General features: G+C 50.7%; 1 protein-coding gene across 2 annotated transcripts in view; it reads right to left on the bottom strand.

Annotated features, from left to right (window-relative positions):
• The window catches only part of OPHN1 (oligophrenin 1), a 62,628-nt gene that overhangs the window by 6,905 nt on the left and 41,752 nt on the right, over positions 1–13,971 (bottom strand). For both annotated transcript variants that reach the window (XR_014571849.1, XM_083796859.1), the window contains exons 13-20: positions 13,572–13,634; positions 12,729–12,803; positions 10,035–10,119; positions 9,643–9,701; positions 7,727–7,832; positions 5,618–5,777; positions 1,932–2,079; positions 466–741 (exon numbers count right to left, since the gene is read on the bottom strand). Coding sequence is in view for 1 of the 2 variants with exons in the window: in XM_083796859.1 (XP_083652985.1) it covers positions 466–741; positions 1,932–2,079; positions 5,618–5,777; positions 7,727–7,832; positions 9,643–9,701; positions 10,035–10,119; positions 12,729–12,803; positions 13,572–13,634 (972 nt within the window). In the remaining variant the exon portion in view is untranslated. The remainder of the gene's footprint in view (positions 1–465; positions 742–1,931; positions 2,080–5,617; positions 5,778–7,726; positions 7,833–9,642; positions 9,702–10,034; positions 10,120–12,728; positions 12,804–13,571; positions 13,635–13,971) is intronic.

Below are 13,971 nucleotides of genomic sequence, written 5' to 3'. Positions count from 1 at the left end.
AATTTCTATAAACACACGGATAGACAAACAGCTACATGCCTTGCTCCGCTGAGATGGACAGCAACAACTCAAATTTGGCCCCAAACTAGTTATTTCTCCATATTACGTGTATAAAGCTTATTAAAATACAAATAGGACCCAAATAAGACCAAGAGACCAAGTGCTGAAGCAGATGCTCCCAGGAAAGCCTCCACATGCCAGAAGCTGTCACAGAGGGCCTGGCACACACAGCAACCAGAAATTAAAATGTGAGAGTGACTCAAAGCCACTTTATTTGAAAGTCATTATAGTGACTTTTGCTACTTTCCTGGTTTCTGCTGAGAAGAGAGTTGAAAACCCAGGGTGCTCGTGGCTAGTCAGCCTGGGCACAACGCGCGGGGGTGAAGGATGCACAGGACGAGGGCTGGCACAGACCTGCCCTGGGAAAAGGGACTCGCCCCACCTTGCTTCAGCCGGGTTGCTCACCCTCTCTGCCGCAGACGCCCGGCCGGGGCGCGGGTCTCCTGGCGTGGAGCGTGGGGGTCCTCAGGGCAGGGCTGGCCACCACGCCGTTGGCAGCCTTGCCGGCCAGCTTGGCTCCTCCGTCCTGCAGCCTGGCCACCGGCTTCCCCAGGTCCATCTCGGCGGGGGGCCGCGCTGGCTCGTCCCCCCCCGGCCGGGGCGCGGGCAGGCGGCTGCGGAGCAGCGGCTTGGGAGCCTCCGTGCTGATGCTGCCGTTGGGGGTCTGGCCGTAGCGGTCCGCTGCGGAGCCAAGGGGACAGACAGCGGCTGGGTTAGGAACGAGCGTGGGGGTACTGCGGTGTCTGCTCCGCTGGACGTGCCTGGATCCCGCGGCGCTGAGAAATAACAGAACTGGAACAATGCTGAATACGACAGCATGCGTTTACGGGTTTCTTTTAAATTTGCAGTGCTCTTGATCGTGAGAAGCTTTGTGCCATGCTTTTATGTCCCCCCAAAAGTCATTCATCTCACCCCTCTTGTTGTGCTACAGACCCGCGTACAGGATGCCAAAGAACGGTGATGAAACTGATTACACTCTGCAGACTCGGTGAGGTCACACATCTACACCTCTGCTCCCGCTTCGGAAAAGCATTTAAATGCAAGGTAAGAGAGGTAAATGCCCTAGCTACATGAGAAGTTTTGCAATTTTATGGAGCTATTTGCATCACCCATCTCGCGCCAGTGCCAGAAGGTACACTTGCAGCATTAAACCTAAAACATCATCAAAGCTCTGAAACCTGTAACAGATAAAAAGACTTGTAGTCGCTTTTGGTGATAATGTGATCTAGGGCACAGCTTGCAACAACAATTACAGCAAACCAGGTGCAGAGAGAAACATGATTTTAAATCAGTGTGCCCTTAAGTACGATAGTAAGGGCCTCACCATTTCCTTACAATCAAATTAATGTAACAGCAGAGTTGTACTTGGTCTAGAAAACACCCTCACTGGGTCCTGAGGAAAGGGGCTTTGCTGTTCCTGTAAAACATAAAACTGTCGGCAGCGCTGCTGCCTCTGCAGCCTGCCGGGACTAACGCAGTCTGCGGGACACGGCTCAAACAGCACGCAGCGCGCCCCTGCCGTGCGCCTGGCTCGTTCTGCAGCTCCCTTCCTCGGCTGCATCTGTGCTGCTTTGCACTTTTACCCCCGAAGCCTCAAAACCCTTTCACTGGCTTCTCACGTGCAAGAACAGAGAATGCTGCAAGGAATACAAAGAAAAAAGAAATCCGCATGCAGCTTGAGTTGTGAGGTGATGCATCCTCCGGTGATTATGTTTTTTGCTTTCCTTTCTCACTGAACACCAGAGCTCGCTTTCTGCCATGCTCGTGCCCTTGTAAATGCAATTCTGTTGTTACTTTCATCGCTTCTGGAAAGGTGTTCAAAGAAACAGTAGGGAGAGAGAGCGAGGGTGCCAGTGGGAAGCTGAACTGACCTCCACTTTCTTCCACAGAAGCCCCAAAAAAGACAGGTCTTTCCCTCAGAGGACGCTTGGAAATGGTGATGGGCTTGTGCCTCCGGGCAGCCACCCTGGGAGGAGGCACTGGTGGGGCAGCGCTGTCTTCTGGGGGGCCCGAGTAGATCTGTAACGGCAGACAGGTTTTCAGAAAATGCTCACCAGACCAAACGGCATTCTCGAAGGCTGCCTCATTAACCCTGCTTCACTACAAGGTGTCCTGCAGCAGCGTGCCTGCACCGACGTGGGCAGACCCCACGCTGCGGCCAGGGCTGCTACAGGCACCCTGCCTGTGCTGCAGCAAGCGTTCCTGCAGGCAAGTGTCCTGCTGCCCACCCGCTTCGGCAGCTGCAGCACTGAGCCGCGTCACGCAGAAAAATCACAAATACAGACAAAATGTGCAGCAGCAAATTAGATCAGATTAAGTCAGCTTTGAATCTGATATTTGCTGAGAAGCATCAGGTTTTCCACACTAGTGAGGCAATACAATCTACAGAAAGCACCCAAACAAGCCGCTGCATTGTTTTCGATTTAACGCTAAAAACCACTTTGGGTCTTGGCTTACAATGAAGTACGTGGCACCCTAAAATTACCCCAGATGAAATACTGGCATAAAAACAATACTGGTTAGGAGTTCTATCTTCTTTTCTCACTGTTCATATGGCACCTATTTGGTTGGGGTTAATTTAGAGGTCCTTATTTATGTCAGCATTCTTTTTAATAGCTGCAAAAAGAATAAAGCCTTTGGGCAGCCTTTGGATGACACGAAACAACACAGTAAGGACCCACACCAACTGCTCTTGTATTTTTCCCATGGCTATCAGCTGAACTCACACCAGCCTCAAGGAGTGAATACCGCGCAGGGAGCAGCAGGGGCTCCGAGAGCCGCAGCTGCGCCGCCCGCCCGCAGCAAGGCAGGGCCGGTCCCTGCCCCGCGGCGCCACCAGAAAGCGGCTCAAGGCCCGGGGACAAGAGCTCAGCCCAGCCACAACGAGGCGCGGGGTCACCGCTCCTTTGGCACATACATATGTTGGTGAGCAAGAATGTTGGTATTGTCACGCAGAACTATTCTAAGATGAAGGAATTCACATTCTGATTTGATTTTTTTTTTTATAACTTAAACTACAAGCACATTCCCCCTTCTCCCAGACAAAGAGAAATTCCAGAAAAATAAAGATGGAGCGTGGTTTTCACTCTCGTCCCCTAACTTCTTGCTCCCAAGGCCTCGGCAGCGCGTAGTGAAGTGAGGATGGCAGCAGCCCGCCGCTGCAGCCTGGCTCCCTGGACCTCACGTACCGTGACAGTGCACGGGCAGCCCAGACCTGCGCCTAGCCCAGTTGTTCAGGCTCCAAAATCAGGACACTTGGCATAAAAACTGTGTACTGCTCATGGCCTCGCTCCTGACTTGCCAACCTCAGCCTGCACAACACGAGGAGGCACAAAGTGCTCTGCAGCTGCTCGTGTGGCTCCTCTTGGGGTGTTCAGCGCAGATCCAAGACCACCTCCAGGCTCTGATGCGGTTGTTTCAGCTGCTTTTCTGTCCCACTTTGGTGACACGGAGTGGCTACTGATGCTTAATGCCACTTTGGAGAGGCAGTGCACGCTGCATCCCAGAATACAAAGTCCGGTGCTTACCCCCTGCCTGGATTCAGGGGAATTTGCTGAGACATTAACAGCCTGTGATTTAAAAGCAGCACATCACGCATTACTAAAGCAGCAAAGGATGATCTGCAGCAGAGCAATTTTTTGAAACATCAGCCTCATTCCTGTACACTGACAAGTGTCCGATGTTGTTTTTAAATAAAAAGAAGTGTTAAGTTCTCTGGATGCTTACAGAGGTACCATAGACTGCTGTTTTCACGAGATGCTTTTCAACATTTGGAAACCATGCTAAAACCCACACCAAGCCACTCTTTTTGAGATGTGAGTGCAGCCCCTGCTTTGATTCTGCTTTTCAAATAAAAATCCAAGTTAAACAACTTGAAGGTACAAAAATATTGACAGACCGTCACATTTAGAAGGTTTGTACAGCGAAGAAGGTGTTTCCAGAGGGATCAACTTATTTAATTTAATTGTGGCACTGATATATAAGCTGTGGGAGCAGTAATTATCCCCAAAGACTTCATGAATAGTTACTCTGTCCTTAGAGTCTTCATATCGCACCCTATAAATAATCTCTCTCTCTTCCTCCAGGCTCATTTAAAGTGTTTGGATATGCGTGAGCTGAAGATACTTTCAGCTCTGACGATGAACTTACATGCTCAGTCTAATAAATGTTACTAACTTAACCTTATTGCTGAAGAAATTAAAAGCAAGCAAAGATGTCTGGTTTAATTAAAGATTTAATTCCAGCTCTTCGAAGTGGCAGGGTAAATTGTATGTTGACTCAGCCCCAACCATAGGCGGTATGAGAGGGGATGACAGAGGCTCAGTTCTGGAGCAAGTTCTGCAAGGATCCCAACGCACAAACACTTTGCTGTTTTGCTGTGAGAAGTTACTTAAAAAGCATTTGTTGTGACCTACAGAGACACCGGCATGTGACTTCCACGAGCTTCTTGTGTAGATACTCTGAGTCTCTCTGAGCACTTTCATCCCGTTTCTCTGTTTTCCATCTACCACAACTGACTCTCACGCCACCCATCTGGTCTCCGTTTGGTAGCTCTGACTCCACGTCCACTTTTACAAAACCCTGCTCTTTCAGCTCCGGCTTCCTCTTCCTTTCCCCAGAAGGGAGGTTCCGTCTCACGCATGCTGCCCTGGCTGCTGGGAGCAGTCCCCATCCTCCTTGACAGCAACTCCCTCTTTAGCCGATGTCTTCAAACTTCCTCCAAGACGTAAGAGAATCTTTGAACACTCTGTAAGTGCGATGAAAAGCTGAAGGATCTCAAAACTTGCTCTTAAGAACCTGGTGCTCTTATCAAGAAAGCAGTCTGGTCCCTGGTGTCCTGATCTGAATGCAAACACTGACCAAGTTTTTGCATATTATCATAAAACTCTATCACCCTCTGGTCACTCTGGAAAGCCTCAGCAGTTATATCAGATATCACAAGGAGAAAGCACTACCAAAGAAGACAGTAGAATATTCTGCATTCCGTCAGGGGGCAAAATCAGCAGTTCCCCTCCCCAGCCTTCCCTAAGTCATCCCCACACCTACATCTGAACAGGGCATATGCACAGCTGCATCATTTCCATCAACCTTTCGGTGTTTATTTGCTTTGGTATTTTTCCTGTTCTAACAGTCAGACAGTGTCATGTCTTGGATCGTGCCTGCTGAAAACAGTTATGCTCTGGTTTGGCTCCTGGTTTCAGCAAAGGAAGGAAAAGTCCTCTAATCTCCAGATATTGAACAGTTGTTTGGTTTTTGTTTTTGTTTTTTCCAATAAAGATTTATCTTATTTAAAAAGAAAACAACAACAACAAAAAACAAGACTCAGGGTTTCCTTCGGAATTAACTAACTACAACAACCACAACATATCTGTTACACTTTTTGTTTGGTTCTGAAGCATTTCAGAAGAGTATATTTTAAAATCAAAATCCCAACCCTTACGGAGACCACAAAAAAAGGAGCCAAAGCTCCAAATCGTTGCCACAGCAACAACTTGCACGAACGCGATGGAGCAGCTCGGAGCTCCGTGGAGGCGCTCCCTGGGGCTGCCGCCCGTACCTTCCCAAAGTGCTCGATGAGGATCTCAACCACTATGTTCTGGAACTTGATGTTCATCATTGCTGCCACGGTGTCCTCCTGTGCTCGCATGAGGGTAGGTCCAAATATCACCCCCATGTTAGATGGTGACATCAGATTCTCCCGGCTGTGCTCACATACACTGTGGACAGGAGGGAAAGAAGCAATCATTATTTTTTTTTCTTATTTTTTTTTAAAGCCAATCTTATTCTAAGAAATGTAAAAGGTGCATCAAGAATCAGCCACTGCATTTTCTTCATTTTTTTAACCAGAATTTGTTTCCCAACCCTACCAGACAGAAAACATGTCTATGACATGCACCTTCTTTGGCTCAGGCAACTGTCTGGGAGAGCTACATGCTGACAGCATTTTGTTTGATCTCTTTCAACTCTGCAAACAAAAGTCATCTGTGCAACACATACACAAGAGGAATCGTTTAATTCGAAATACCCTATTTATCCAAAACTGACTTTTGGCATTTTTTGTCTCTTTGAAGGAGAAGGACCGAATGCAGGGAGGTAACTGGGGGACATTTCTTCTCAGAAAGAGCAGTCAGGCATTGGGACGGGTTGCCCAGGGAGGTGGTGGAGTCACTGTCCCTGGGGCTGTTCAAGGAGAGGTTGGACGTGGTGCTTGGGGACGTGGTTTAGTGGGTGACATTGGCAGTAGGGTGATGGTTGGACCAAATATCTTGAAGGTCTTTTCCAACCTTAACGATTCTATGACATCTTTGGAGGATCACAATAAATCTCCACGGCATCTTTTTCTGAAAGAATCAGTTTCCAAAGAGCAGAACTCTCTCTGTTCAGCAGCTTTCAAGTTTTGGAGCAACATACAAGCCTGTGGAGCAGCACAAATTATTGACTGAACACTAACCACCTAGGTGGATGCTACACGTTCTCATCCTACACGTTTCACATCCTACACATTTCACATCCTACTCTGAGGACCAAAGGAGAACGACTCTTATGCTGAAATTTAATGAATTCTGACTTTGCACTGTAGCTCTGCTGTTAGAGAGGTTTCTGACAGCATCAAGGGGGCAGGGAACATAACTTCAGTGTAAACACTTTAAGGAATAAACATAATGACCACAAAACCAGCGTTAGCTTCATCAGCCTGTAAGCCAGACACTCTCGATTCTGCCACTAAAGCAGAGAGGTTTCTAAAAAACATAAATGTGTGCATGGAAGGCTGGAAGCAGATCCTAGCTGGATCGCACAGACTTCCTCACCCCAAAAGAGAGGGCACGGCACCAAGGGCCAAGCACTTGGCTTTGAGTGCAGGGGTGTGCAAATCGCAGAGCAGCCCTACCACAGCCCAGTTTTGAAAGAGTCTTCTCTGAAAATTCAGAGCAAGCCTTTTCATTCAAAAGCCACTGCTTCTGTTAGCCCTGGTCCTTCCTGACCCCCACACAGCTTGCTTGCTTACTTTTGAGCTTCAGCATGGCTAATTAAACCCGCTACCCTGTGGGGTGGGGAGGGCAGAGTCTCCACACCGAGCTTACACGTTTGGTGTGATGGGAAGGCAGGAAAACTCCCTTTTACCCAATGCAATGCTGGTGCCATCACCATCAAGTAAGTTACTTCTCCATTTACTCACTGGCAGAAGCAAGTGGAAGAGGTGCTGCCCTACACCCCCAAGCATCCACTGCCAACACGTCTGTACACTCACAGCTTCGTGCTGCTCTAAGGACTCAGCCCACTGAGCTGGAGATAAAACCAAAGCATGCTTCACGTTCAGCCCAGAGGCACAGGTCTTACACAGGTTCCTGATCCCCAGACCTAATGTTCTTGTTAATTGGACTGAGAGGCGACAAGTTTATAGCTCTGCTCTCTCAGATGGTATTTTCATTTTAGAATTATTTCCTGCTTTGTGCTTGTCAGAAAGGGGGTGAGAGCGGCAAGTAGAAAGAGAAGCATCACTTGATGCAGCAGGTAGCAGGGGTAATCACACCATTTGCGCAGTCAGAACGTAAATTCCTAGGGGATGGTGGTGGATATGATTTTACAAACCTGCCACAAAAAAATGCCTGTTCTCTTGATTCCATTATTCCTTTTACTTTGGCTTTAGAGAAAAACATCTGCTTACTTGACTAGGTGTCGTATGAGGAGCTCTAACATCTCTCTGTTCTTGTCAGGTAGTTTATAGACCAGAGCGTGAATGGCTCCCAGCCTGTAGTCCAGGTTCTCAGATTCTGGGGAGAAGTAACAAAGAAAAGTTTGTGCCTTTAAAGTAAATACATAAACGAAAGGTAAAGCCAAACAAGATCTGTGGGAGCTGTTCCGTAGGCTGGCTGGCCAAACCCAGTGATGGGAAGCAGAAGGAAAATGAGATTACATAGCAACAGGGTAATCATTGTGGGAAACAAAATGAAGTGGAAAGGGGAGAAAAGAAACTTGAAAGGGAGCTCGGGGCCAGGCTCTTCCTCTAAGCACCGGGCTGGGGACACAGCCTGGGTACGGCTGGCTCCTGCCCTTCGCACGCTCGCCTCGCACACCAGCACACCTGGGGAACCGCACAGCCCGGCTGCTGGGTATCTTACCAGCCCGGAGAGCTGTAATGCCAAACGGCACAGTAAAATGCACTGCCGGAAAAAAAATGGAGTCCCTGACCCAAGGAGGTCACTTTCAGAAGCATAAATAATCAAGAAACAATAAAATACTCAATGTGAGAAGAATAGTGTGGGATTTTGGTGGCTGGGAAGCTTAATGGTGCAAGTTTCTGAAGGAGTGTAAGGAAGGGATTATGGTTTTGCAAATACCCAGCCATCACTGGTTTAATCAGTGCTAAAACTAATAAATCTTGGGCTTGAGCACAACCAGTGGGTGGTGGAAAATTTTCTTTGCAAGAAAGAACAAGTGTTATTAATTCTCCAAGGGTCCAAACCAAGGAGAGGCGGGGATCTTTCCTTGCCTCCTATTGACTTCAAGGAGACATGGGGGTGCGAAGGATGCTTTCATCCAAAATGCTTCCACGTGTGCCGTGGATTTCCAAATGCCAGCACTCTCATGCTGAGGCAGATGACTCGCTCCCTGCATCCCCTGCTCTACACCTCAGCGTGCTGGCTCTCAGCAGCCTGAGGACGCAGGCAGTTCAGAACTATTATGGCTCATCTGAAATGGCCATTATGGCAGCGCAGCTGAGGACTGGCTGGTTTAGCACAGGCTATGCCACGTTGCTTTGCCCGTGTTACTTGGCTAATCTCTGTTAATATTGGCTATGACTCAGCCCCAAGAGGTGCAGGAGAGAAATGCATTTCATGTACCAGTAGATTCTTTGGCCTCAAAATCCCAGGACAAATTTCATGACCTAAAAGGACCACCTAACTCTGCTTGGCAACAGCACATCACATTCCTTCACAAGCTTTAAAATAAATACACCAATACTTTTGAGAAACAATTCTTCTGGGACACTTGTGATGATTTGCGTTCAGTTAGCTGACAACCCCTGGCTCCCAGACCCTCGACAAGCATGTAGCCCTGTTACAGGGAAGCATACTGCAATAGCAAAGAAAAAGAAGGGAAGAAATACCTTCATCATCTTGCCTTAAAATTAAACACCCAGAAGAGAGAGTCACTCCTGTTTCTACAGCAGCAAGTGGCCAGATAACTCTGGTACAGTCTAGCAAAGCTTTTTCAAGTGATTTTAACATGCACTTGCTCTGAGTATGGTAAAAGCAGGCAAGTACTCTTCCAGTCCTGTGGCTCGTGGTGTAACTGACTGTTACGGCGTGGTTTTGCCCCCGGGGCCCTCTGCCGACCCTTGTGCTGCTCCTCCTCCCCGTGGGGCTCACAAGGCTCCGCTGCCCCAAGGAGCACCACGAGCCCCAGCACCAGCTGGGACGCAGGGAGGGCTGTGTGGCAGGGGACATTCAGCTGTGGGGCAAACACAAAACAGGCTCCGTGCCCAGCAGCGCGATCAGCACCAGGCGAAAGGAAGCCCCTTCCACCTGCCGGTGAGGGGTCAGGGCTCGGGGCCACCGGCAGGGCGGCAGCAGGACTTACTGGCAGCCAGGACCAACTCTTTGTGGAGCTTGTACGTCATGACAGGTTCAGACAGGTTCCTGCAACAACCAGAAAGAAAACTGAGCTCTGCAAGGACAACGTGACCTGCTCACAGCTGATCTCAAAGCAAAAAGGTGGGCAAATCTGCCCGCCTCCAGCCCACAGGTTCCCCACAGCATCTCCCCCCAGACGGCACTGCAGGACGTGGCATTTCTACAACAGGCATATTTCGCATGAAAAGAAAAAAGATCCATTCCCTTTCCCAAAGCCTTCTCTGCTTCGTCTCCCTTTCCAGCAGCCAGATGTTACCACCTGGCAGTGCTCTCAGCTTTCCACCCGACCAACCCCAAGCTCCTTTGTCCACCCTGAGCAGGGGGGACCTGCAATGTTACCTGAGATAAAACTTCAGCGAGCTGGTAATCGTCTTGATGTCCCAGTCGCTGCTTTGGAGATCTACATCCCCTGGACATTTGGGATCTGGAGGAACAAAATGGCTTTAAAATAAGACTCATTTTGAGATTGTTAATAAAAGCAAACTCTCAGGGAGGGTTTCCACTTGAGAGAGACAAAGCTAGAGCAGCCCATGAAGAAAGCTGGTGATTCTCACAAGGGGGAAAAGCAGAACAACAGTATTGGCATCAGTATTTCAGAAAGGCTGTTACTCAGGATGAAGAGAGTGGTGCTAACTAGGGGCAAAGGAAGAAGCAGCAGAAGGTAGCACTTTAACAGTTAGCAAGGGCGCATTCTCTAGTTTGTTTTTTCCCAGCGCAGTCAAAATTGGCAGAAACCATACATCCTAACAGATCCAAGATAAGCCTTCTCATACCCAAAATAATCCAACTTTCCAGCTCCGTCCCCTCCCTCCCAGCAACTCCCCTAACGGCCGTTCTGGAAGCTTCCCCTCTTGCTGCACAGAGAGGAGCGGCATGGAGAAGGAAGCAAAGCTGGGTGGAATCGTGCTTCACTCCTGCCCACCCTCACTGACCAACCCGTCGTCCCTGCAGCACGACGAAGTAAAGGACACGGATGGAAGAGGGGGGTCAGCTGGACTGAGGGAACAAACTGCACGACTTATTTTAAAAAAGAAAGAGGACTAGAGACAGAAAATCTACCTCCTTACTCAAGTTCAGGAAGAAATTGTTCTGCAGCAGTTTTTTCCGCTCAGTGTTGTTGGACTCTGTGTTGTGAGTTTGTACGCAGTGGGGTAGCAAGTGGTCAACCAGAATGATGAATATTAAATAAAACGAAAAGCCGCTCACAGCTGGGGTTCAGAAGGGAAAAACACAGAGCTGCTCGCAGGGAGGGTGAGAATCAAGAAGCAATAAAAACTTAGGCTAAGTAATTAGTCATCAGGCAAGCGTAACTGGATAGCTGAAGTAGCTCCGTGGGAATCGGGTACAGCTACATGTCAGCACAAACCAGCCGATTTAATAAACAGCAACAATAGTAAAAGCAGTAACAGCCTTTGAACACTACATTAACATCAGATGTCCGCACAGGGAGCTGAAGGAAGCTGGCGCACGCCCGAGGCGTGCAGATACCAACGTAAATGTACTTTTTGCTCTAGCCCCCTCCGGCAGCCGGCCACAAGGGCTTGGCTGCGGGTGCACGGGACCCTGGGGCCCGCACAGCGGTGTGGCCACCTGCCCTCACCCACACGAGTGCCGGGACAGGAGTGGTGGCTTCGGCAGGTCCCTGTCTGGGAACGTCCTGGCATGGAAGGCCGCTGCTGAGCCCTGTGCAGTTACCCACTGCTTCCAGAAGGACTGCCCAGTAACTAACGTGCTCCTATGAAACGCAACTCAGTGCACAGAAAGCCTTGCCACAGAAGCACGTGCACCGAGCGACTCGTCCGTGGGATGAACAAGCCCCCGCAGCAGGTATGCCTGCAGACGTTCCGGAGGCACGGCAGGAACCTGCACCCGGCCTGCCAGCGCGCAGCGTGGCTCAGCAGCGGCACTGAGGCACACGTGGACACGGTCCAGCCAAGGCCATCTCCTCCCACACCTGGGAGCGAGCACCCCCCCGTGAAGCGGGGGGCTCAGAGAAAACAGCCCGCAGGAGGTGCCCGGCCGAACGCAGGCTCAGCTCGGGGCCGCAGGGTCCCCGTGGGACACGCACCTGAGGCTCCGCCAGCTGGTGCCGGGGTCAGGCAGGCGTTGTGGATGCTGTGAGGAGATGGAAGCGCTGGTTCTGTCACACTTCTGCCACCTCCAGTCCTCAGAAAGCCTTCACAACTGTCTGCTTAGGATGTTGCAAAAGCTCTCACTGGCTTAATCTGACCTTTATGAAGAACGATTTCAGTTCTGAGCAAAAACCCTAACCCAGGTGAACGGCCTCGCTGCTAAGGTACGGTTTTTACATCCCCACCACCGTGGGATGAGGGGAAGGGACCCCAGGTTTCCTCTCCTGGGCTGCTGCAGGGCTGGCACTGCTGGGACCTATGCAGACAAGCAGCTCCTGAGGCACGTTGCTGGCCGGGCACGTCCCCTGGCAGCAGTGCTGCCTGAACACCAAGGTCCTCAGGACCAGGCTGCTAATTAACGTGGGCTAACCTTGCACCCTGTTCTCAACCACACTGCCTAAATAAGGATTGGGGCATTGGCTTTCGTAAAGGAAACGGAGCCGGGACAGCCAGGTGGGCACCAAATGTTGCTGCTGCTTGGCTGTGGGGTGACACTGGCAAGCCCGCGCCACGCGGAGGCGCGGAGCAGGGGAGGCGAGGGCTCATCCCTGCTGGCCCTCATCCCGCTGCTGGGGCCGCAGCGGAGCACGCCCCAGCACGTGACACCAAAATGCCTGAGTATTTTTAGCACGGGGTGGGAGAAGGCTTGTCCCCACAGCTCTGGGGTCACCGCCCGCCTTCATCTCCCCGCTGCTCCCATAGCTTGAAATACAAGTTGAACCAGCAGCAAACGCGGCGGAAAGGGAGAGGGGACAGGGTGGGTTGCAGAAAAAAGCTCAGAAAAGCAGGGAAGGGTGTGGCGTGCCTCAGACTCATCTCGTTTTGAAAGCTGATCCTCTTCGCCCTTCTCAAACAATATAAAAATATAACAATCTAACCGCACGGAATAATTAATTCTTACCAAAAAAGGCATTCAGCAACTTCTGCACCTGAATATTGCTGCCGACCGTTCGGTAGACGCCCTCTGTAGAGATCCCTAAGCACAACAGACCAGAGCGTTAGCCAGAGCCGTCCCGTGTTGAGGGCTGTCCAAAAGCACCATCTGGCGGAGCGACGGCCTGCTGGGGAGCTGCCCGGCTTCCCAGCGCTTCTCGCTGCCCCCCGTCCCTGCAGGGCACCCCTTCACCGCCCAGCCCCGTGGGGAGGGTCCCCCCGCTCTGCTCCTCTCCCAGCCCGCGGGACTGGGACGGGGCTGGCTGCGTCCCCGAGGGGCCGGGAGACGCCAGCACCGCCACCTTCCCGTGGCAGCCCGGAGCCTCGGATGTCAGGGAGCAATTTGTCCTGCAGCCCACACCAGCGATACACACTCGGACAGGCTGGAGGTTCGGTGAGAGACCATACAGGGAGGTGTAGTCCCCTGCCCCGCTTCAGTCCTGCCCTTCTGCCTAATGCGCCCGAGCAATTCTTTACTCCAGCTGAACCCTGCCTCTAACTCCAGCACAGAGAACGCTTCCACAGCTGTTTGCCTGCAGCCTGACGGTCAGCTTTCTGAGCCAAAGACGAGAAATTGGGGAATGAAAACACCACAAAGGTGAAAATTCAGTCCTACCTGGAACTTGGTATGACAATATTCCAAATAACGTGTTATTTCTGCTCTTTTGACCCAAGTTCTCTAGTGAATTAAATTAGACTGACTTTCAACTAACAGCGCTGTGCTGAGGAAAATGGAACGCAATTCAGGGCGACGGGAACGAGGACACGCCAGGAGCGCAGTCACTCCGGGACGCCACTGCGGGCACCTTACCTTTCGTTTCTACTGCGTTGATGCATTTCCGCACAAACTTGAAGCCGACCTCGTTCAACTCCACTGTTTCAAACAAGGGAAGCAGTGTTAGCTGCCGGAGCACCAGCATGCGGTTACTTGCGGAAAACTGCTGGGAAGGGGCCATGCACAGCCACCACGCAGCGCTCCGGCACCGCAGAGCCCGAGCGCACAGCCGGCCCCACGCGTGCATCTGGCTGTTCGTTTCATCTGCATCGCGTACGTGCCTCTACGAAAACACAGGCATTCTTTACATCTTGACGAGGAATTATTAGTTTCATATGCTCTCGAGTTTTTGTTGAATTTATTTTGAGCTACAGCGTCTCCCCCTGCCCCCTTCCTGTCTTTAATAAAAGAAGTGTGAATCAGAGTCCTGCCACAT

This window comes from Anser anser (assembly GCF_964211835.1).
Source record: "Anser anser genome assembly, chromosome: 13".
NCBI classification, from domain to species: Eukaryota; Metazoa; Chordata; class Aves; order Anseriformes; family Anatidae; genus Anser; species Anser anser.
Note: the sequence above shows the minus strand (reverse complement) of the source record. Positions and strands in the feature narration are given on the sequence as shown.